General features: G+C 45.3%; 1 protein-coding gene across 1 annotated transcript in view; it reads left to right on the top strand.

Annotated features, from left to right (window-relative positions):
- Window positions 1-23,853, top strand: part of LOC123242014 (LIM domain containing preferred translocation partner in lipoma) — a 384,500-nt gene that overhangs the window by 16,944 nt on the left and 343,703 nt on the right. The window contains exon 2 of the mRNA XM_044669509.1: window positions 15,191-15,396. Within this exon, the coding sequence (XP_044525444.1) occupies window positions 15,191-15,396 (206 nt within the window). The remainder of the gene's footprint in view (window positions 1-15,190; window positions 15,397-23,853) is intronic.

Genomic DNA, 23,853 nt, shown 5'->3' with positions numbered 1-23,853 from the left:
TTCCCGATTGCCTCGATGATTCGCTTCCCTGGATGAGGAGGAGGAGGAGGAGGAGGAGGAGGAGGAGGAGGAGGAGGAGGAGGATGGAGAGGATGTTATCTGGGACTTGACTCAGGCCTGGATGTGGATGTGTCCTTCTCATCCTCGCACTCCCTTTTCTCCTCGCTGCTGCCTCTCTTGGACCATTCATGGTCTTTGGCGAGGCTGACAACCAGGACCGTTTCTGTGGTCTCCACCCTGTCAGGCTTGGAGCTATGAATGAAAGATCTCCTGGGAAGATCTGAGCTCCCCGTTCTAACTCCCCGTGCCCTCCATTCTTCAGCATTTGAGATGGAGCTTAGAAGAGGCCGAGGCTTTCCCCACAGCATTACGGCATCCTCCTTAATCACATATTGGTAATTACAACAAGAAGTAGTAGGAGTTATGGTGGTGGTGGTGGTGGTAGTGGTAGCAGTAGCAGCAATGATAATAATGGATAAATATTTACAGAGTGCTTCCTGGGTGCCAGGTATTATGATAATAAATATGATCTCATTTGGTTTTCACAAGAGTTCTAGTAGTTAAGTGCCATTATTATCCTCCTTTTCCATTTGAGGAAAATGAGGCAAATTGAGATTCAGTGACTTGTCCAAGGTCCCACATCTAGAAAGTGTCTGAGGCCAGATTTGAATTTCCTGACCCCAGGCCTGGCACTCTGTCCACAGTCCTGCCTCACTGCTCCAGAGAATGAGTTGACTCCATCTTTGCAGGCAATCGTCCTTGGTCTCGGTGGATGAGTTGCCTCATCCAGCTCATAAAAAGACAGACCAGCCTTGGCTCTCTCCCCATCTCCCGACTCTCAATATTATGCCTCCCTGCCATACCCGGTAAATATTCTTCACCTTCTTCTTCCATTTATCCTCTTTCTGCCTATTTCTCACAGGGTCGTTATGTGGATCAAATGACAGAATGTTGGTAAGGCTCTTAGCACAATGCCTGGCACATAGTAGGAGTTCAATAAGCATTTGCTTCCCTTCTCTTCTTCTTCTATCTCAGTCTCTGTTTCTCTCCCTCTTTCTCTCTCTGTCTCTCTGTTTCTGTCTCTCTGTCTCTGTCTCTCTGTCCCTTTTCTCTCTCTGTCTCTCTTTGTCTCTCTGTCTCTCTGTCTTTCTCTCTCTGTCTCTCTGTCTCTCTCTTTCTCTTTCTCTCTCAGTCTGCCATACCTGGAGACAGGCTCATCACAAAACTGCCTGGTAGTGCAGGACTCTTGTTCTAAAGGGGCATGGATGGGGGACATCTTGGAATGTCCTTGATTCCCCTGGCAGGACAATGGCCATCCAAGGTTGGAAGGAGCTCTCTTGGGCTTTGTGCCCAAATGGGGATCTCACTGAGGCATTTTCCGCTCTCTGGGAGAATTGCCAGGGACTTGTCTTGTTCTCTGACCCTTGGCAGTCTCTGCTGCTGGGCCTGAGCAGCCTTTGGCAAGGGCTAGCTGGGAGTTAGGAGGGGAAACCTATTATATATGAAGGAAGGACGTGGCCCAAGTCAAAGTGGGGCTGATAGATTTGAAGGGAGCCAGGGAGGAAAAGACATTTCCAGTGACTCTTAGAAAGGACCCCAATAGTCTTCTGTTTTTGTTTGTTTGTTTGTTTGTTTGTTTTTGGCTTGGGCACCATGCAAAGAAACTTTCCCCATGATCCATTGGCATCCATTCTGCAGTTGAGAATCCATCCCAAATGGGATTTCTTCATTGTGGGCATAGATTCGGTGGGTAGATAGGTGGGCACAGTGGTGGGGTAATTAGGTGGAGTGGCAGCAACCACATGTGGCACATAGGGTCTAGGGACTATTAGGACAGAACAGGAACATCCTGGGATGACGCGCATTATTAGGAGGCAGGGTACTAGGTAATGTTGCCTCTGCCTCCAACCACCTCCTAGAGGGCAACCTTTTGGATTTACTTGTATTTTTGTTTTTTTGTCTTTGGATCCCCAGGGATTACTTAGCATAGTACGTGACACATAGGGAACAATTAATGAATAGTTATTGATTGTATGGACATGGCCCTTCGCTTCTCTGGGCTTCAGAGCCATCATCTGTCAAACCGAGTCTCCTCACTACTCCCACAAAATCATCTTGAGGAATGAGCTTTTCTTTCCATGAGCAAACTGTCTCCCTGGGTCCTGTTCCCACCATCACAAAACGTAAGAACTGGATCGGAGTTTAGAGATCCTAGTCCAAGGTTCACTCCAGATTAATGGCTACCACAATGAACCACTTTGATTCTATGATGTTTTTGTTTGGTGGCCAAAGACTTGCTTGATGAGTCTCTTGGATTTTCCCAGGCTGAGGGTCTAGCACTCAAGTTCCTAAGGAGGATTTCTCCTGGCTTTGCTCTTAGTTTGGCCTTGAGATTATGACTCGATCTCTGTGCCTCAGTTTATTTGTCTTTTAATCCGAGAGAACACCATGTGCCCAAGCCCCGATGACCCATACGACCAGAACAGGGCCGTAACTCATGTGTGGGTGGGTGATGGAGGTTGGATGTTCCGACGTGAAGGGGATGGCTGAGTGAGTCTTGTCCCTCCTATTCTCATGACCCTCTCTGAGCAGAGGGAAAACATTGCTTCCCTTGTGAGGGCAGCATCCAAGGACTGGTGAGGATTCACAGAGCTCTTCTTGTACACCGAGCCCCAATGTTCTTGTAAGAACCATGTCAGGATGTTGTCTGCACGCTGTCTCCCCTGATCACAGTAATCGGGTCAGGAGAGAAAGAGAAGTAATAGAGCGTCTCTTAGCAACCAGCCCCAGGAGACAGAGAAAATTACTCAAACCCGACTATCCAGCCAGGGAAGTCGAAAGAAAAAAATTGTGAAAGTCTGTTGAAAAGTGCTCAGGGACAGGACTCTTTTATGTACTCTACTGCTATAGGCTCAGTTCAGTGGGATCCAATGGCTTTTCTCCCTCTAAAAAGCAGACAGAAAACATGGAGGGGGGAGGAAGGAACACAAAATACATATTTTTTTTCTCTTTTTCTGTCCTTCCCTTTTTGTCTTCTGATTTTTTTTTTCCTTTCTAAACATGTCGCAGAAAAATAGTGTGAGGACAAGGGAGGGGGTTTAAAAAAGTAGATTATTGTGAGATGGAAATTTCCTTTTGGTAAACACACCAAAACAAAACAACCGAGGGTAGTTCTCACTTCTTGTTCTTGGCTCAGAGAATTAGATTGTCTTTAGGACTACTGGTACAGCATAAATCTGGCCATACTGTTGGTAAGCCAGAAGACCTGCTTTTCCAATCCCTGTTGTGTTCACTATTTAGTCTTCATTTGGGTAGGAATTCCTAATCGGGGGGGGGGGGGTCCAGTTCCTCTGCCCTGTTTGGAAGTTCTAAAATGGAAATACAAGGTTAAGTGTGGGTCATTGGGGAGTGGGTTGGTTTCTCGGTGGGACCAACAATCCTCCATCATGGCTCTGGAGATTAGGTGTCTGATTTTGAGAGAGAGGACTCTTAGCTCTTGGATTAATGAACCCAGGAATCCTCTCCTGCCTTCTCAGACAGTGTGAACCAAAAGTGGTTGAGCCTCTCCACACTACTTACTTCCCTTTGCTCCAATACAACCAATATTGGCCTTCAATCTGATCTCTTCTTCTCTGCCTAGGAAAAGAGCTGTTGGGACCCAAACACACATTCTCTGTGTTCAGTGTTCATCTTCTCCAGGAATACTCAGAGAGGGTAATTTTTCTCATCTAAGATCTCTGTGTTCCATTAAATAGATCCAAACCCCAGACAACTAAAACAATAAAAATGAGGGCCAATCAGTTAGCTCATCATCTTGACCATCATCTATGTGGGACAAAGAGGAGCTGGCTGTTTCTGCTCTGCTCCCAGAGCCCTGAATGTGGATCAGGATGAGTCAGCTTGGAGATATGACCATTTAGAAAGTGAATGTAATCTTAGACTTCATTTCAAAATGAGGCACAAACTCTAAATTTCAGAAGGAAGAGCCCTGAGATTCTCTGCTTTGGTCAGACCACATACCGAGTTGCTTTTAGCTCTGAGATCTGCCCTTTGACAAGTGTATTGATCAGCTAGAGAATGGACCGAGGAGGATGACCAGCAGAGTGAAAGGCCTCCACTCTCTGCCTGTCGAGGAACCACTGAAGGACTTGTGGGCATGTAGCTGGAGAAGAGAAGACTAAGGATGGACATGAACATTGCCTTTCAGTATCTGACATCCTGTTATGGGAAAGAAGCATTTCTGCTCAGCCCCAGAGGCCAGAACTGTGGTCTCAACGTGGAAAGTCAGTTTTATTTTCATGTAAGGAAACCCTTTCTACCCTGCGGAATTGGTCCAAAGTGGAATGGGATGGCGTTCAGTAGCTAGTGGTCACCTGTCCCTGGACCTTTTTAACAGAGGTCTCTGATGGCCTCTTGGGGAAGTCATTGAGGAGGGTTTTGTGGTTTTACTTTGTTTTTTTTTTTTTAGATAAAGGTCAAACCCAATGGTCTCTGGCATTTATTCCAAACTGGAATTATTTTAATTCCATTTGCCTTTGTGGACCTTGTTTTTTTTTTTTTTTTAAATTTTTATTTTGAATATTTCCCCCTACTTACATATTTCATGTTGTTTCCCTCTCACCCAAACCCCTCTAACCCCCTTTAGCTAATGCACAATTCCACCGGGTATTACATGTATCATTGATCAAGACCTAATTTCATATCATTGATAGTTGGACTAGAGTTATCGTTTAGTGTCTTCATCCCCAATAATATCCCCATCAGCCCATGTGTTCAAGCAGTTGATTTTTTCTGTGTTTCTCCTCTGTGGACCTTGTTTTTAATAATGATTCCCAGAGGCTTTGTACCTCTGTGTTATCAGCTATTAGCTAGTGGGGGAAAGGGAAAGGGAATGAGCATTTATCTAGCACCTACAGTGTGCCACACATTGTGCTGAGCCCTTTACAAATATTATTGAATTATCAAAACAACTCTGGAAGCTAAGTGCTGGTCCGTATTTCACAGCTGAGGAAACTCAGGCAAACAGATCAATGGACTTGCCTAAGCCCCCTGGCCAGTTAGTGCCTGCAGCTGCCTTTGATCCCAGGTCTTCCTGATTATGGGCTGCACCACTTGTTGCCTCTAATGATATGATGGGATTTTGGTATGATGCTAAGAATGAGGCATTTGCAATAGTACCATGATCTGGAGACCATTTTCAGATTTGAAGTTCCTTGAGTGCAGGGCCGTTGGTCTTCTTTGCCACCCAGGAGCCCTAGTACCTACTTAGTCTCTTACTAATAGTAGGTGTTTAATAAATATTTATAGGATGGCATAGAATTGCTAATTAAATAATGATATCTGTGTAATGCCACAGGTTTCCTGGAGAGAGACATTGTATAAACACCAGGTGTTATTGTGAAACTTCTTTTGTTTTCCCAGAAAGAAAAAAGTAAATAGGCACAGTGTTAATTAATACCTGGCATCTGTTCAGAACAAATAAATCGCTATAATCTGGGGCAGTGGTTTCATTTGCAATCCAGGGCAGGAGAAGATTGTTTGGAGTTTTTTAGCTGCTTGGTTACAGGCTCCATAATTGAGAATATTGAAAATAATGCTCTTAATGGATTTGATGACATTGACCTGCCATGCTAAGGAGGTTTCCACCATCTGGTGATTTCTCTGAGCTTCATTCTAAAGATGGAACAAAGCTGTCTATGGAGTTGGGCACCCAACTGCTTCAAAACCTAGACTCGAAATCAGGAGTGACTTTCGTCTCCTCTTAAGGAGCAGTGTGACCATCGACGAGTCATTACAGGGCTTTGGATCCCCTTCAGTAAGATGATTAAAATAATTCTCATAGTACCACCTTTAAAAGTGATGGGGAGGGTCAAACATCTGTAAAATGTTTTCTCCAATTTTAATGACTAACTAAATGTCAATTTTTGACTCAATAAATATCAGTGAATGCTCTTGTCATTATTAATCTTTTCATGGATCAATAGAATTTCACAACCGATTTCTCCCCGAAATGTTTCCCCAGTTCCTGGTAATAACATCATGTTAACCCTTCCTGTTTGTGGTGCTTTCCATAAGTTGTAGTCCAGGCTCCTTCAGGAAGTCTTGTTCCAATCCACGTCCCATTGAGCCCTTTAGTAACTACCTTCCTAGAGGAGTCTTGCTCTCCTCACAGACAAGAAAGACAGTAAAAGGAGAATGGGGTGGCTCTCCTGAGAGTCCCCTCTGAAGGCTTTGTTGTTTTCTTCTTCTGTTGAAGAAGAAAGGGGAGGATTCTCCCCCTCCCTCCATCCCCACCCCAAGTTCAATGATTAAGTCATCAGCCATCTTCACTATTTTGGTTCTTGTGGTAAATGATGTTTCCTGGAAATTTTCCCCCAATTCTATTAATACCGTCGCAGGGGGTTACAGCAGTGACTCACTCCAGGAAGTCAACCATCGGAGGCTTCCTCAATCTCACAAACAGTCCCTGTGTGCAAAATGAAAAACTTCTGCAAAAAGACTCTTTGACAGTTCTCCAGAACGCTTCTCAAAATTTCACCTTCCTTTGCTCATCCAGGACCCTTTGCTGGCTGGGAAGTTGGGGTTCTGTGGAGGGAGCTGATTCTTACTAGAGCAATAATGCTCCTTGCACTGTCTTGTCCTTGGAATAAAGGACCTGCCACATTGCGACATCTCTTTGGACAAATTCTTGCTCTCTAGCAAGTGTTCCTTATTACTCATTTCTGGCTGCTTCCCCTTAGGCAGAACAGTATGGACATTGTGATTCATTTTAACTCAGTCTTGATATAATGACTCTCTCCTGCCTCTGGTCACTGCAAAGTCGAGGAGGAGTGGGTGATCTTCTTTAGGCTTCCTTATGGAGAAGAGATGTGCCTCAGTATCCCTGTCATGCAAGGGAACCAGGTATACACTATTGGTTCACCTAGTTGGAGACAGTAAAGGGCGTCATGGATTCTTTCAACAAATGCCTATCACACACCTCATTGAATCAAGAACAATGTTAAAGTTTCTAGGGGCAGGTATAGAATTTAGAAGTGATACGGAACTATCCTCTTGGATGTAACGGTCTAGTGAAGGTTATGATAGACATATCAGTCATGAAAATGCACCCTATTTCAGCAGAAATATTGAAAACCAAGGGTTATGCTGAGTTTTAGATGGTTGGTTACAGACTCTGATTACACACTATAAAAATGGAAATATTAAAAATGATGCTCTTAATGAACTTAATAAAACTGACCTGCCACTCTAGGGAGGTTCCACCATCTGGTGATTTCCCAGACCTTCATTTGAGTGTTCAAACAAAGCCCTCTTTTGGGCTCAACTGCCTAGAAAGCTCAGCTTGCAGTCAGGAGTGGTTCTCATCCCCTATTAAGGAGCACTGTGAACAAACGTCCTTACTGATCAGGGACATCAGGGACAGGATGCTAGATTTCTTTTATGGTTGAATAGGGATTCAGGAAGAAATCAGGGGAGTGGAGGAACAACCTTAGGTCTAGGGAATAGGATACAGATGGGAGGAGCGTATATGGCATTTAAAAAAACCCTTACTTTCTGTCTTAGAAGCAATAGTAAGTTGGGGGCTGCTAAATGGCTAGACTTTGTTGTATAGACAAGAAGATGCTAGGGGAAATGGGAAATGATCATAGGAGTGCTAAAAAATGATTAGGACAATAATAAGAAGGATGGGTCATTCCAAGGAGATGGCAAAAACAAGCTGGGGAGACATGTTAGGACATAATTCCAATGGCCCGTAGGGCTATCTCATATTTATCCTATGTTGTGTATACTTCTTGTAGGAGGGGATACGTTGTCTCCTTCACTACAATGTGCACTCCTAGAGGGCAGGGACAGGTTTTTTCCCCCTTTCTTAGTGTCTCTGATATTTACCATCATACTGGTACACTTAATAAATGCATGCTCATCATCATCGTAACCATCATTACCACCCTCACCATCACCATCATTACTATCATCACCATCACCATCATCACTGTCACCATCACCATCACCATCATTACTATCATCACCATCACCATCACCATCATCACTATCATCATCACCATCACCATCATCACTATCACCATCATCACTATAACCATCACCATAATCACTATCACCATCACCATAATCACTATCACCATCACCATAATCACTATCACCATCACCATCATCACTATCACTATCACCATCATCACCATCACCATCACCATCACCACCATCACTGTCACCATCACCATCACCGTTATTACTATCATCACCATCACCATCACCATCATCACTATCATCATCATCACCATCACCATCACCATCATCACTATTACTGCCACCACTATCCTCCTCCTCCTCCTCACCACCACCACCACCACCACCATCATCATCATCATCATCATCATCCTCATCACCATCATCACTATCACCATCACCATCATCACTATCATCATCACCATTACCATCATCACTATCACTATCACCATCACCATAATCACTATCACCATCACTGTCACCATCATCACTATCACCATCACTGTCACCATCATCACTATTACCGCCACCACCATCCTCCTCCTCCTCCTCCTCCTCCTCACTATCATGATCATGATCATCATCATCATCATCCTCATCATCCTCATCACCATCATCACCACAGAGACCGAGGTGGCCTCAAAGTGAGGAGGACCAGGCTTCAGCACCTTCCTCTAACACATCCTGGATGTGGGATCACAAGCACATCCCTTTGCCTTCTCAGGTCCCGGACAGCTCCCTGCCACCATCCAGGAGAGATGAGTTGCTACTATGCCTTGGTGAAGAAGGCAGCTTCCTCACTGGGGATCTGGGTGCACAGAGGAAACCACAGGTCCAGATTAAATAATAGCTAATAGATAATAGATAGATATTCTATAAATAGATAAAATCTAATGATGCCAACAGCAATGATAATATAATTATATTTATGAAGATGATTATTAATTGGAATTTGCTCTTTCTGTTAACCTTCTGCTTGGGAGATTTGGGGTTCCTTTATGTTGCTATGACATTTTTCTTTGCATCCTCAGTGCATGCCCCACATTGCTTCCATTCTCCTGTAGAGCAATGGCCCGAGCCAGAGCTGGGAGGCTTGAGCCAGCCCATCTAAAATCCTGAAGAGGAGGAGAACGTGTCCCTGTTTCAGTTCACTTCATGTGATGGGAGGCGCACGTCATGTTGGGATCAGGACCATCATTTATAACCCTCAGTGCTTTACTCTTAAATTTGCAGCCTGAAGATGATTCATTAAGGAAGCATTTTTCATGTCTTGTGTTTTCTCAGGGGAACAAAGGGAGTCAGAGCACACTTGCATTTCTAATGAGTCCTCATTCACTAAAGGTGCCATTCTTTCAGCAGTGGGTGTGCTTGGCTATTGGTGTCTGGATGTGTGTGTGTGTGTGTGTGTGTGTGTGTGTGTGTGTGTGTGTTGGAGTATGGAGAGAGTGGAGAGCTTTCCCTGTGCAAATTCAGAGCAGGAATGTCATGTCACAGGAAATTTTAGCAGTTGTGCTTGTGAAATATTCAAAGGTGGTGATTTTCTTCTGCATTCAAATGTATCCTCCAGGTACAATTATAGCTTCTGAGCTTGTCCTAGAGAAAATATGAGGAAACGCATGTCTTCCACTCCATTTTAAAAGTGGGTGCCTATGGATGTGGAATATTGCATATAATATTAGATGTCATTGTATTGTCCATTTTTGCTGAACTGCTTGTTTTTCTCTTTTCTGTCTCTCCCTGCCACCCCAGTTTTGTGTCAAGGGATGATTCTGTGTCTTTCTGGTTTTTTTCTCTCTGTTGTTCGCTTTCTATCTTACCTGTACCTGTCTCTATCTCTTTCCCTCTTTGTTTTCTTCTCTCTCCTCTCTGTGTCTCTTGTCTGTCTGTCTTTGTCTCTCATTTGGTTTTCCACAATGAATGTGATATTATTAAAGAACAGATGATGTTTTTTTGATGACTAGGAAATGCTCTTGGGTAGGCGGGGGGGTGGCCATCTATTTTTGCTTTTTTTTAAGAAAATAATATTAGGGTTAGATTCCTTAAAACAGACCCCCTTTACATTTCCAGTCTGCTTTCAGAAGTGAAATAGTTGCACATCTCAAGGTTATTGATTGTGCCTCCCTCTGGCTTCTCAGATGTCTGAAAAGGAGGATGAGAGAAGAAGTCACATACAATAAGTGTAGAGCTGTGATTTGAACCAAGCTTCTCTGGTGCCAATGTTCATCCCATTCCACCACATCCTGGTACTCCTTTCCACTTCTTTTCTCTCCTGTGCAAATATCTATCTCTATATATTAGTAGAGAAGACTAAGAAGTGTGTAGAGAGGTGAGTTGGGTTTTGTTGGATTGAAAGCCATTTCTACCCTGAGGCCAAAGTAGAAATGCCATCTCAAGACTATTTAAGAATCAAGATATGCCTCAGGGTCAGAGCTGGATTGGGTACAGTTGTTGTTGTTGTTGTTGTTGTTGTTGTGAGAAGAAAAATCAGATCATTTAAAGCCTCAGAGGAGCATCCCGACAAGCCATCTCGTCCCTTCTTCATCTGGTGGTGCGGGACAGCTCAAACCACGGATGGCTAGCGTGGAGCCCAGTGATTTATGGCCAGGCACCACTAATGCCGTCGTTCCCATGACCCATCTTTTCTCTCCATGGCCCCGGAGTCAATAGGGCTGCAGGTGTGTCTCCCGCTTAGTAATCTCAGTTTCATTGTAGCCGCAATGTTCCGTTTACAGAAGGCTGTGGAGTACCGCCGAAATGACTAGAGACAGCTCTCTCCAGTAAACATGCCAGCCTCCTCTGCTCCCTGGAGGGGACCCAAGAGGCTTGATTTCCTTTTACGATTCAAGTGCCCATGGCTGCTGACATGATGAGAGGAGCAGGTGGCAGGAGGCTTTTCATCATCATTGTCTAGCAAAAGTTTTGTCCATCTCTGCTGAGGTTTAGGGCGAGGAATGCCCACAGGCTCAACTTGATGGAATGTTCTCAAGGTTGATTTAATAATAGCAATAATCATCCTAAATTACATGTGTGTATACAGGTGTGTGTGTGTGTGTGTGTGTGCGCGCGCGCATGTATAATTTTGATAAATTTAGTGGCATTTTAACAGTGGGGGGACCATGGAGTCCATCACATTCCACCCATACCTGAACTCAAGTCCCTTCTGCCTCTTACTCAAGCATTCACTGTCCAGCGTTGGCGTAGGAGATGAGATGGGAGCCCGCTGTCTCATAAGGCAGCCCATTCTGCTTTGGGACAGCTCTGGTTGTCAGGAAGGTTTCCCTGCTATCGACCCTCATTTTCTTTACATCTCACTCTGTACCTTTTTTCTCCCCTCTGGCGCCAAGCTGGAAACCTTCATTTCCCCTATCAAGAGAAGACATTTACAGTGTCTTCCCCTTCCCACAATTGTCAAAAGTAGAACAAATCCTTTCCCAAACACATCCTTTGAAAACACTTGACCAAATTAAAATGTAAAACCCAGCGGAATTGTGTGTTGACTATGGGAGGGGGATGGGGGGGATGAGAGGGAAAGAACATGAATCTTGTAACCATGGAAAACTACCCTAAATCAATTAATTAAATAAATATTTCCGGGGGGGGGGGAGTTAATTTGAAAACACTTGACCAGAGCTTTCTAGGACTTTTGTATTTGCCAGCCCTTACCTGAAATGAAGGGGCCGCGTAGGTACATTGACTCTAATCATATCACAGATATGCTGTCCATTGTCTTTGACCCAAGGGTCCTTGCCTCTCAGTGTTGGGTTTCTTTTCACATTTCACCTAGGGAATATGTAGTATTTGACTTGACTTCATTCTGCATCTTGTTATACAAGTCTTCCTTCCTCTGTTCCTCTGAAATGTTTTATTGAGATCATAGCTCTAGAATTGGTGAGAACCTCAGACGTCATCTAGTCTGTGACTTTCGTTTTGGAAAGGTGAGAAGAGAGACTCCTTCCATTTTTCTCTCATCTGTTTTTCACCCACTTCCCAGGCATTTGCTGAACAGTTGCTCTAGTTCCAGTTTTTCATTATTGCCCATTAAACTTATAAATATTTGTTATAAACACATTTCAAACTTTTCTTTGATTAACCACCTTGACTTACAGACTCAGTAATGGGGACTCTGGGTCAACAGATACAGATGATTTAGTAACTGTTTTTGCCTCATCCCAAATTATTTTTCTGAATAGTAGATTCCTCTTAAAATTCCACCAAAAGTGAAATTCCCAGCTCCGTGCCTATCTTTCTGTCCTTAGCACTTAACATATTGTCTATTGCAGTGATTCCCAAAGTGGGCGCCACTGCCCCCTGGTGGGGGCTGCAGCGATCGACGGAAGCAGTGACGGCCACACTTTTTTTGTATTACATTCTATTCTGAGTTCAATAAATAGTTTCATCATTTCCAGGGGCCACTAAATAATATTTTTTCTGGAAAGGAGGCAGTAGGCCAAAAAAGTTTGGGAACTGCTGGTCTATTGTCTTTCATTGTATCTACAGTCCCTCCAATGGTGAATTTTCCCATCTTGGCCAGTTTCCTGGATGTGAAGTTATATAGTGAATGATTTTGATGAGCATTTTTCTGTCATTAATCATAGCAATAATGTTGCATTCTTTTTCATTTGATTCTTGATTGTTCATGTTCCTTATTCTGAAAACTCTTCCTGCCTTTGACCACTTGTCTTTTGGGGCTGGCTTTTATAGCTTTGTGTTGAATGTCAGACTTTTAGTGCAAAAGTATTTAGTATTTCAATGACTGGCCAGTTGATAGAGTTTTAAAAGGCTTGATTGTACCTTTCAGTCTAAAATCTTCGGCCCGTGTCTTGAGACTTCCAGGCTCTAGCCCATTCCATTTAGTGAAAGCACCCCTCTCCACTTTCCATTCTTGGGGGGCTTCTTTGGTACCAACCACACCACTGTTCATTAACTTGTCCATTTCCTACTGTGTATGAGTAAACATAAGACAAGGACCAAAGGCTAAGGGATGGGGGGGGGCACGGAGGCTATACTAAAAGAGAAAGAATCCTGGGTTTGCAAATTGGACCCCTGTGAATAAATTCTGAGTCTGATGACTGGCCTCTTGGCTGTCTCTGAATCTTGGATTTTTCATCTGTAAAACAAATGGAACCATTCTTATCCAATCTACCTTGTGGGGTTGGCTTACTAGCGACATCATTTTCAAATATTTTTCATTGTAGACATGTGAGCTATTGTTTTTTCTCTCGATTCCCTAGCTGAGTCTTCCTCTTTCCCCCATCTCTCCTGTGCCTCTCTAAAACCTAGTCACCCATAGTTCCCCATCCTCCGACAAGCCTCCTTTCCCGCCTACTCGTGATGCCTTTGACCTTCTCTGAACTGCTCCACCACCCAGTGTTGGTACCACACCATTTAAAACTTAAAATTCATTCACTGTCGGTGTCACTGTTGTGTGTTGTGGTTGTGGTTCTTTCTGAGCTGTTGTGTCAGTTCTTGGAGAATAATAACTTTCCCTTCTCTGGTTTTATCTCTAGTTGCTTAGTCGCTAGTGTTTCTTCTTCTGAAATTCCTTTGTATATGGTCTGGCCTTAAAGATCTGTATCCAGTTGTTTCCCCAGCATGATGCATTCTTCCCGAAGGCAGACTGTTTAATTTTTTAGTCTGTTCCCTGCCCAACCCAATTCCTGGTGAGGGTGACCTTTCCTAGAGGTGTCAAATGAAAGCAGAGATGGGTATCTGCCCTTTCCTCTGAATATAGCTTTCCTTCCCAGAAGTCCCTGAGCCTTGCTCTGGATCCTTGCCTTGCTGCTGGTAGAGAAGTCTGTTATGTTCCATTGTACCACAGTGTATCCGGCTCTGTGGATATCTGCCTTTTCCGTCTTGATCTCTCAGCAGACTCCTACGAGAATACTCTGAAGTGGCCAACAGGAATCTATGGATTGTAGCTTCTTTGATTCACAGAATGTAGTGACGGAAGCTCTTGATTTGGGGATGGAGACACTAAACGAGAACTCTAGTCCAACTATCAATAATATGGAATTAGGTCTTGATCAATGATACGTGTAAAACCCAGTGGAATTGCACGTCAGCTAAGGGGGGTTAAGGGGACTTGGGGGAGAGGGAAAGAACATGAAATATGTAACTAGGGGAAAATATTCAAAATAAAGATAAAAAAAGAAGAGAAAAAAAGAAGAGAAACTGAGGTCTAGAGAATGAAAGAGATATAGGGAGAGAGAACAAGTGTGAGAGGAAGGATTTCAACCCACGTCCCTCTGGCTTTGTTCTACAGCAGGAACTTTGGGGAATGGCTGGGAATGGACGGTTGCTCCCTCTTGTTGGTTGCTCCCTCTTGTTTGGCCAGAGCATGCCTTGCCACATGACTGAGCTGTGCTTCCACACTGTGCCCTCAAAATGATGGTTTGGCTTAAGGCAGCTGCCAAAAAGTAGGTTATTTGCAGGTTGTGGACCCTCTTGTCTCATGGATTGACTGTGGGCTCTTTGCTTGGGGAATTTTGCAGATTTCCGGTACCTTCTATTCGTTCCTACTCCTGCCCCCTTCAGTGATCATCTGAGAGTTTTGTTGCAGGATCTCCCCCTTTTTTAAACCTTACCTTGTCTTGTAGAATCAATACCTTGTATTGGTGCTAAGGCAGATGAGCAGTAAGGGTGAGGCAATGGAGGTGAAGTGACTTGTCCAGGGTCACACAGCTGGGAAGTGTCTCAGGCCTGATTTGAACCCAGGACCTCCTGTCTCTAGGCCTGGCTCTCCATTCACTGAACTACCCAGCCACCCCCCATATATATAATGCTTTAAAAGCTTCTTTTGTCAGTAGTTTCATTTCATATTCAATGCAAGTGAATAGAAAAAGAACAATCTTATTAATAGCTAGCTAAGAGTGTACTTTGTGACTTTATATGTTATGCCATTCTATTCATCCATCTGCTGCTGCCACAGGTAGGTGCTATTATCCTACCCATTTTACAGAGGAGCAAACAGGTCCAAAGTGATTCAGTGACTCGTCAGGGTCCGAGGCAGGATTCAGACCTTTCCTCACTCCACCCACGGACTCAGCCGCCTTGGAGTTGGGGAGGGCTTTGGCCGCTGGCTTTGGGCTGTTTCCGAAACATTTTCCAGCGACGTTTCCCGACCATTGTCAGCTCCCGAACCTCTCTGAAATTGTCCTGTTGCCAGTCAGCCGCTGCTCTCGTGGAACGTTTCTGAGCCGGTCTACACCGGCAGCAGGTGTATGCGCGACCACTGGCCCTGGGAGAGGCGATGGGGGCCCCATTGTGCGGAGCCTCAGGGGCGGGGGCGAGCGGGCTTTGGGCATCCACCCTGGCTGGTCCCCTGCTCCGGGCTCCGCCTCTCTGGACGGGCAGCTCTCCATCTGGTGGCACGTGAGCTGGTGTGTTGGGGTGCCTGCCTGGGGCGCCGTCCTAGGAATTCGAGGCAGCCGAGCTCGTGCCCGCCTGGCCGTGCCCTAATGCGCCGCACGGCTCCGGGTTCCACACGCAGCCCTGTGGGCTCCTGAGAAGAGGGACGTCTGGAGAGCCCAGCACTCGGGGCTCAGAGGGAGGCCGCGCAGCTCCCCACAGGAAGGCCGCCCTCCGCCTCCCCCCAAGCCCGCCCCGCATGCGCAGTGCAGAGCCCGCCCACACAGCTTAGACTCCGGGCTGTGCGTACATGGCGGCTGAGGACAGACAGCAGAGGAGCTTCCCAGGGAGGGACCTTGGGCCAAGGCCAGTGCACGGAACGCACAGGAGACCCTCGAGGCCGTCGTGCTCTTTGGGACGAGGCCCCAGGCAGCTCCGTGGCCCGCCGAAAGGCCTCCTGTTAGTCAGCCTTTCTTTTAGAATAGCAAAGCAAGGGGAGCCTAGTGGGCCGCCATGGACAGCTAAAGGCTGGGGATGGCCGACCCGACACTGGCAGGTGAAGGCGTTACTGAGGCGATGCCCAACGGCGCCGTCAGGAACGGCCGTGCAGAGAATTCCGTCAATTTCGTACAAGTTCGTATGTGGGGAAATAGAGCCCGGAAGAAACGGAAGAAGTGGGGTCACAGCGGCGGAACCCCAGCCCGGAGACTTCAGGAATAAGATCCAGGGCAGCGGCCAGCAGCGGCCGAGGAGAGGCACCCTCCATCCCTCCATCCCCTTCCTTTCCCTCGGCTCGCAGATAACAGGCTGCCTCCGTCCTTGAGCTTGACCTCTGCTCTGCTGAATTGTGTCCAACATGATCTCCGGAGCGACCTCTTGTTGGCTTGGAGGACGATTTATTAGAAAGGTTTTCTAGAAGCACAACCCATCGATGCAATCCGAATATATGTATGTGTTTGTGTGTATATATACGTATGTACACACACATGTCTCCTGCCCTGCCAAATTCCTTAATTTGAAACCTGGTCATGTAAGACAAAGATTAGACAGCAGGTATAACATACTGGCCAGTCTGTAACAAGCATCACGGAGATCGGTGTTTCTCTGTCTCTCTGTGTCTCTCTCTCTCTCTCTCTCTCTCTGTCTCTCTCTGTCTCTCTGTCTCTCTCTGTCCCTCTGTCTGTCTCCCCTACATGTTTCCAAGGCTTTTTGTACTGGTTAAAAACATCATCATTCTTTTAATCGATTGGAGTTTGAAGGGCCGCCTCTCAGGCAGCTGAAAGTAAAGTGATTTCCCAGGTCCGTTCTGATAGCCATCATCCGAGGCAGGATGTGAATCCAGCTGCTCCTGACTCCATTGTAGGGAGAGGCCAGAACTGCTGTGGTTCCCTTCTTAGCCCCCATGACTGGGGGCGGGAGGCAGTGGCTCTTCCAGGAAGCTCTGCTGCCTAGCTTATCTCTCATTTATTATTTGATAAAAGAGGCTTTTGCTGGCATCTGTGCCCAGAGAGAGAGAGAATGCCAGGTCAGGAGTACCTTTTCTTTCTGAACTGGGTTCGGGCAAGGGGGAGTGGGTGGAAGGGCAGCACTCTGAGGACTGGAGGAAAGGAGCAGAGAGAGCTGGCCCCGCTGGCCTTCCTCTTCTCAAGGAAGCAGTGATCTCCATCTCCTGCTGAGGGTGGAGGGTCAGGGTCAGAGGTAGTGAAGATTCTCAGAACTTGTGTGCCAGGAGCTAGCTGGGAGGCTGATAAGCAGAGACTGCAAAGGTGGTGGTGCCAAGGGCAGTGCCCAGTTGATGAGATGTAGCAGATGCAGGAATAGATTTTCTGGATTCTGTCATCTTGGTTTTGGGGGAAAAATACATCTTCTGATTGATAACCAAGAAAAGAGAATGCAGGATTTCAGAGTTGGCAGGGTGAGGGGAACAGACATTTACATAGCATCTATTCAGTGCTGAGCTTTGTTTTATCTCATTTGATCCTCAAAAAAAAAAAAATCCTGTGATGTAGAGGCCGTTATCTCCATTTTACATTTGGGTAAACTGAGGCAAACCTCAGTTAACTAACTTGGCCAGGCTTACACAGCTAGAAAGTGTCCTAACTCAGGTCTCCCTACCTCCAGACTCGGCGCTCTGTGTTTTGTGGCACCAAATCCTTTGGTCTGACCTATTCCTTTTCCATCTGAGGAAAGCAAGGGTAAGCCAGTGCTCTGTAGCTGGAATGGGACAGAGTCCTTTGGATCCAAAGTTGTTTTCATTTCGCTCTTCCTCAGTTGCTGGCACACCAACCAGGAAAGGTAAAATGAACCCAACTAGCCAACCCCAAAGAACCCCTCTCTCTACTTGGCCAGTGAACTCACCCCGGGGAATCCTGGGTAGCTGTTTTTTCGTGGATTGTGGACAGCCTTCTCAGTACCTCAGACTGAGTTTGGGAATATTATAAGGATCCGTTAGGAGAAGGGAAGGCTGAAACTTTTCGGACTGGGAGCTGAAGAGTTGGCCCAGAAGCTACAGAATGCTTCCCTTTGAGAGCCCTGAAGGGAAGGTGGACATGGAGATGGGTCGAGCTAGGTGTCCCTTCGGCGAGTTCCTAGTCTTGTGGGGAGCCGTGCTGGATACACTCCATCCCAGAGGACTCTGGGAACTGACCAGCTGGTGAAATCTCCAGGTCACTATTTATAGCCCATGTGTGAGGGCTGGAAGATGTCTGATGGCTGGCTCAGCCTTGCATCATGCATATTTGTAAGGAGGATACTGGGAATTACAAGGCACTTAGACCAAATTTTATTCCTGGAAAAATTCTAGGGCAATTCATTTCTAAGTCGGTCTACAGATGCCTGGGGAAAAAAAAAAGCAGATGGCAGCCACCACGAAGTGGTCAAACCCCAGTTTCCTTTTTGGAAAATCATTTCCCAAAGTCATTTCAGTTTCATTAAGTGAAATGACCTCAGGAGTGGATGGTGGAGAGCAATCGCCATTGGACGACCAGAGAGAAATAGAAGGACTTAAAGTGATGATTCACGGCCCCAGAGCTAGAAGGACCTCAGAAGTCATCCAGTCCAATGCTCTCATTTTACAGATGCGAAAAAAGAGGCCTAAAGACATTTCTGGACTCCTCCAGAGTCCCCAAGATGCCACTGCTGCTGATGCTGCAATTCCTCTTGGGACAATGACAGATCTAGCATTTATATGCCATTTACAAGAATGTTTCCTGGGTCATCTTGTTTGATCTTCGTAACACTGTGCATTAGGTGCTTCTTTATCCTCATTTTCCACATGAAAAACTCGAGGCTAAGAGAGGTGATGGCCTGCCCAGGGTCTTGTGGCTAGTAATGTGTCTGAGGCAGGATTGGAACTCTGGTTTTCTGAATTGGTAGCCCAGCACTCTCTCCATTGTACCAGGCTGCCTCTAAGTGTCCCACTAAATCCAGTGGCAGAGTTCCCTTCTGGCTCCTTTCTACCCCTAGGGTATGGTTTGAGAAGCAGTTTGGGTATATTTATATTATAATTTGAACTCACTGAAATAATAACTAAAAATGTCCACCAAGTAACCCAAGATTATGAGCCCAGGAGCCAATGCCTGGAGCTGGAAAGAATCTATTTTTACTTTATCCCCTTAGGCCAATGCAAATCTTGAGCAGGTAAGCCACCTTGGGCAGTCACTAGAGATGTTTCCCCCGTGCTCGATGTTCCAAGGGCCCAGGAATCTGCTTGTGTCTGTCCCCTTGTGGCTCCTCTCGGAGGGTCTGAAGTGTGAGTGAGTGTGATGGCCAGCCTAGGGAGGGAAGACATCCTGGGACTCTGGGAAGGGGAGAAGAGCTCAGGGATGAGCCCTCTAAAGCCAATCACCTGCTAGGAGGTGGAGCCTGGGCTAATGGCTGGATTTACAGTGAGAAAGACCCCCCCTGCCCTCAGGGAGCTTCCCATCTCCATGGATCAGGACTTAGAAATGGAGAAATGACTGTGGGCTGAAGGGGAGGCAGCAGATGGAGAATGAAGCTAATTGGCTCATTCTGAGCACCCATAAAGGGGACACTTTGGGAGGCCTCTATTGCTCTGCCCTCCAGCCTGTCCAGGAGAGAAGAGGGGCCGCTGTCTGTGCTCAGGTGTTGAAGATCCAAGTCGGTGAGTCCCCTCCATGTTGACTGAACTCAAGTGATGAGTTTATTCAGGGGGTGGCAGGATGCTGGGGTCGAGACCAAGCAGAGTAGCTGATGGAAAATGGGTTGAGGCATTTTTCCCCATCTTGCAAATTTATCTAATTGAATGTTGCTGAAAACTAAGCAAAGCAAAGTGTTTCCAGAAAGACTCTGGCATGCAATGTAGTATGGTAGAGTGGAGAGAAGAGTGGTCTGGGGAAAAGGCTCTGGGGGTTCGAGGGCCCACGTCACCCCCTGCCACTTAGACGGTGTGGACAGTCATTTCACACTTGAACCTCTGTGTGAACATCTGCAAAAATGGGATGTTGGATGCTATCGTCCAACCGTGTCCCACTCCATGGCCAGAGCATGCCAGGTCCTTCTGTCCTCCACCGTCTCTGAGTCTGTCCAAGGTCCCGTTCCTTGTTTCCACAACACTCCCTCAGGGTCTTATTCCCTCTCGAGAATTCTAGGTGGTTTTTTGGTCACAACTTTTTCCTTTGATGTGGCCTGATTTGCGTTTTCTTCTACCTGTATCTTTTGAAAGCTTATCGTGGGATCTAGAGGATGCTGCAGGAGTGTCTGTTCTGGCGAATCCAGCAATGGGAATATTCTCTCTCATCCAAAGGCCGGTCTGCTTATGTGTGGATGGCTGGGATCCAGTCACTGTTCTCAGACAGACACGCGCACGTGTCTTTCTCCGACCTGCTTGATAAATAATTATAAATTAAGATACAGCCTCCGGGGAGTTTTACTTTTAATATGGAGCAGAGAATCATTGATTTGGAAGAAGGAAAAAAAAAAAGAGTACTAACTTGTTAGCCAGAGCAGTGCTGGAGGGGGTGTGATGTCCATGGATGGAGGAATGAGGCTCATCAGTGAAATCATCCCTTTTGGAGATACATTGAATTACGTGAGATTCCAGGGTTTTAAAAATAATGTTTCGAGCAGAAAAACCATAAAGGTTTCTCGTTTTCCCTTGTCCTCTGGTCTAATTAGAAGGGGACTCAGAGGACATCTTGTCCCTTTAAAGAGAAAGAAATTGAGTCAGAGGTCTGTGACACATTGAAGGCTCTATGGTTAGATGTGAGTCAGGCTTTGACATCTTTGCCATTTGACTGTCCAGGAGAATGGACACTCCTTGAGAGCAGAGGCTATTTTCCTTTTTTCTCTGAGGCAGCCTGCCTTTGACACCAACAGTGTGATGGGGAAAAAAAGGCACTTCCTCATTCCCAACTTCAGTTTCCTGATCTGTAAAATGGGGGATTTCATTCCAGGCCTCCCGAAGCCCCCTTTCCCTCTCTATCTCTGATCAGATGTTCCTTTGATTTTCCCCTTTACCTTGAGGTCTGTCCTGTCAGTAGCAAAGAACTTTTAAAGATTATTCAATTTACTTCTTGGTTTTATAAAAAAAAGTCTTTTTCATTCAAATGGAGTTTTTTTGGAGAGGTGGATTCCCTCTGCTTCTAGCCCGTGTCCTAACAGCCCCTTTATTTTATAGATCAGTAAACTGAGTCTCAGAAAGCTTAAGAAATTGCTGGAGGTCACAAATGTAGTCAATTCTTTATCTCTTAGTTGTGGATTTCCATGAGTTGACCTCTTTGTCCATTTATAGACTAAGCCATTTACATAGTTAGAAAACAGATTCCTGAGCTGTCTGGAAGCTCTGATTTTTGGAGAGTTTGTTTTCAGCTCTTTGGCAGGCGAGCTGACTGCTGGGGCAGTGTACCTTCATATTTTCCTCCTTTCCTTTCCATTTCTAAGTTCATGAACACGCATTAATCATCAGCTTCCTCTATAAGAACTAGACTGAAAATAGAGGGGTTGGGGTTGTTTTCTGATGTCTTATCTTCATTTTTACAATATTAGTGTGGCCAGCCATGCTACCGTCTTGGAAATTGTTTTCAGTCTGCATTCACAAGTAGGTGCTTGGTTCTGCTCTAAAAAAATGGTAGTGAGAGGTCAGGAAAAAACATGATCCTTAAATACTTGCCAGTCTCCTCTGTAATTTCCAGCGATCCCCCTGACCCCTTTTCTCATGAGTTCCCGGGTGGAAAGACGAGGTTCTGTGTCAGATATCCTGCCTTCACATTCCTGAATTTCCTGTGCCAATGGATTTGGGGACCAGCTGATCTAGATGGTGCTTCTGATGAAGATGATCCCTACTTGACTCTCCTGTGTCTCCCTCATGTTCTCTTCATGTTGCAAAGTTACCTGTGCAATGTGCTCATTTCCTCATGGTTATCCCTCATTGTTGCTGCATCACTGGTCTAGGCGTCCGTTTAAAGAGGAAAGAAATCTGCGTTTAAACAATCTTTATTTCTACATATATGCTTCGCTTCCTCCTTGACCCAAAGTGTCATATATTGTAAGAAAGAAATACAATTTTAAAAAGATTAGAAAAGGGAGCGGGGAATTCAGGAGAATTCTTCTGATCACATTCTTTCCATTCCTTTCTGTCAGTATATATATCTTTTATTTATTTTTATTTATTTATTTTTAAATCCTTAACTTCTGTGTATTGGCTTATAGTTGGAAGAGTGGTCAGGGTGGGTAATGGGGGTCAAGTGACTTGCCCAGGGTCACACAGCTGGGAAGTGTCTGAGGTCAGATTTGAACCTAGGACCTCCCATCTCCAGGCCTGACTCTCAATCCACTGAGCTACCCAGCTGCCCTATATCTTTTATTTATTTATTCACTCATTCATCCACTCATTTATTTATTTATTTATTTGTTTATTTATTTGTTTGTTTGTTTGTTTGTTTTTTGTTTATTTGGGAACCCTCACCTTCTGTCTTGGAGTCAATACTGTGTATTGGCTCCAAGGCAGAAGAGTGGTAAGGGCTAGGCAATGGGGGTCAAGTGACTTGCCCAGGGTCACACAGCTGGGAAGTGTCTGAGGCCAGATTTGAACCTAGGACCTCCTGTCTCCAGGCCTGACTCTCAATTCACTGAGCTACCCAGATGCCCTATATCTTTTATTTTTTAAAAGAAAAATCTCTTCTTCCCTCATGAGCCAAAAGTTTAGTTTTCTTCCCTAAACACTGAGAATACCATCTCTGTTTTTGTCCTTCAGTATGTAGTCATTGGAAGATAGAAGCCCTGCTTTTTAGTTTGTTTCTGGTTCCCGGCACGTTGAAGAAGTTCCAACTAGGACTGTTGTCATGGAATGAAGATTATCCTAGAGTAGCCTGCAGAAGAACACCAGAGCTCAGAGCAATAGAAGGCACCCAGCCTCTCCTATGGTCACCAGACAGAGCACCCCAAATGCCACTCAGCTGTTCTATAAGGGAGCTGGACTCTAGGGTCAGCTCCCACTGGGAGGCTCTTTACATTCCAATGGAAGTTCTTAGCAGTAAAGTGGCCTTACATACTTAGCCTGCTTGGACATGCCTCATCTTTCATTCTTTCATTATCCTTTAAATACTTCATGGGTCTATTTTGTTTTATTGCTATCATACTCTTTTTTAAAGTTTTTTTAAATTTTCAGTTCTAAATTCTCTCACTCCTCATTCATTTTTAGTAGTTGACTATTCCATGATTCAGCCTTTTTCTTTTGAAAATCATTGCTAAGCCTCCACAGTGTCTTTTCCCTTTAATCTCTCCCATATGTACAAAATGACCTTCTGAATTGTTGTCAACTCATTTAAAAGAACTTGTGTTTTTTCTTAGATGAGGTTCCCTTTGACTGTTTTTTCTTATATTTTTGCCTCTTTATTAGTAGCCCAGAATAAATAGGTAGCTTCCCAGGGCGTGCAGGTCTTCACTTTTCAATGTCTTCTCCACTTTCCATGTCAGTTCAGGAAAGGACAGCATTGCTCTGGACAGGAATCTTCCACAGATCAAAAGATGTTCTGGCTTCATGCTGTCCTCAGGTTACCCTAAGTCTCCCTTCTCTCTTCTTGGGTTCACCCACTTATCTTTTAGTTTCCTCCATTTGAAGATGAGCTGTGTCTTTCATGACCAAGTCTGTCCGTCTGTCTGTCTGTCTGTCTGTCTGTCTGTCTGTCTGTCTGTCTGTCTTTCCACTCCCTGTTTTGCCTTTTTTTTTTAAATTAAAATCTGGATAAGAAGGCTCCTCTTTTGGAGATACTGAATAACAGTGTCCAGGACTCTGTTCTGGGGCTTCATTCGCCAATGTTTCCTTATCTTAAAACGTGCTGCTTAGGCTTTTTCTGAAAACCTTGGGGTGAAAAGGATTTGCTGCCTTCTTCCCTTTCTTATAAATCATTGCTTCTGGCTAGTTTCCTTCCTTCCTTCCTTCCTTCCTTCCTTCCTTCCTTCCTTCCTTCCTTCCTTCCTTCCTTCCTTCCTTCCTTCCTCCCTTCTTCTCTCCCTCCCTTT

The sequence above is a fragment of the Gracilinanus agilis genome, chromosome 3 (assembly GCF_016433145.1).
Source record: "Gracilinanus agilis isolate LMUSP501 chromosome 3, AgileGrace, whole genome shotgun sequence".
Taxonomy (NCBI): domain Eukaryota; kingdom Metazoa; phylum Chordata; class Mammalia; order Didelphimorphia; family Didelphidae; genus Gracilinanus; species Gracilinanus agilis.
Note: the sequence above shows the minus strand (reverse complement) of the source record. Positions and strands in the feature narration are given on the sequence as shown.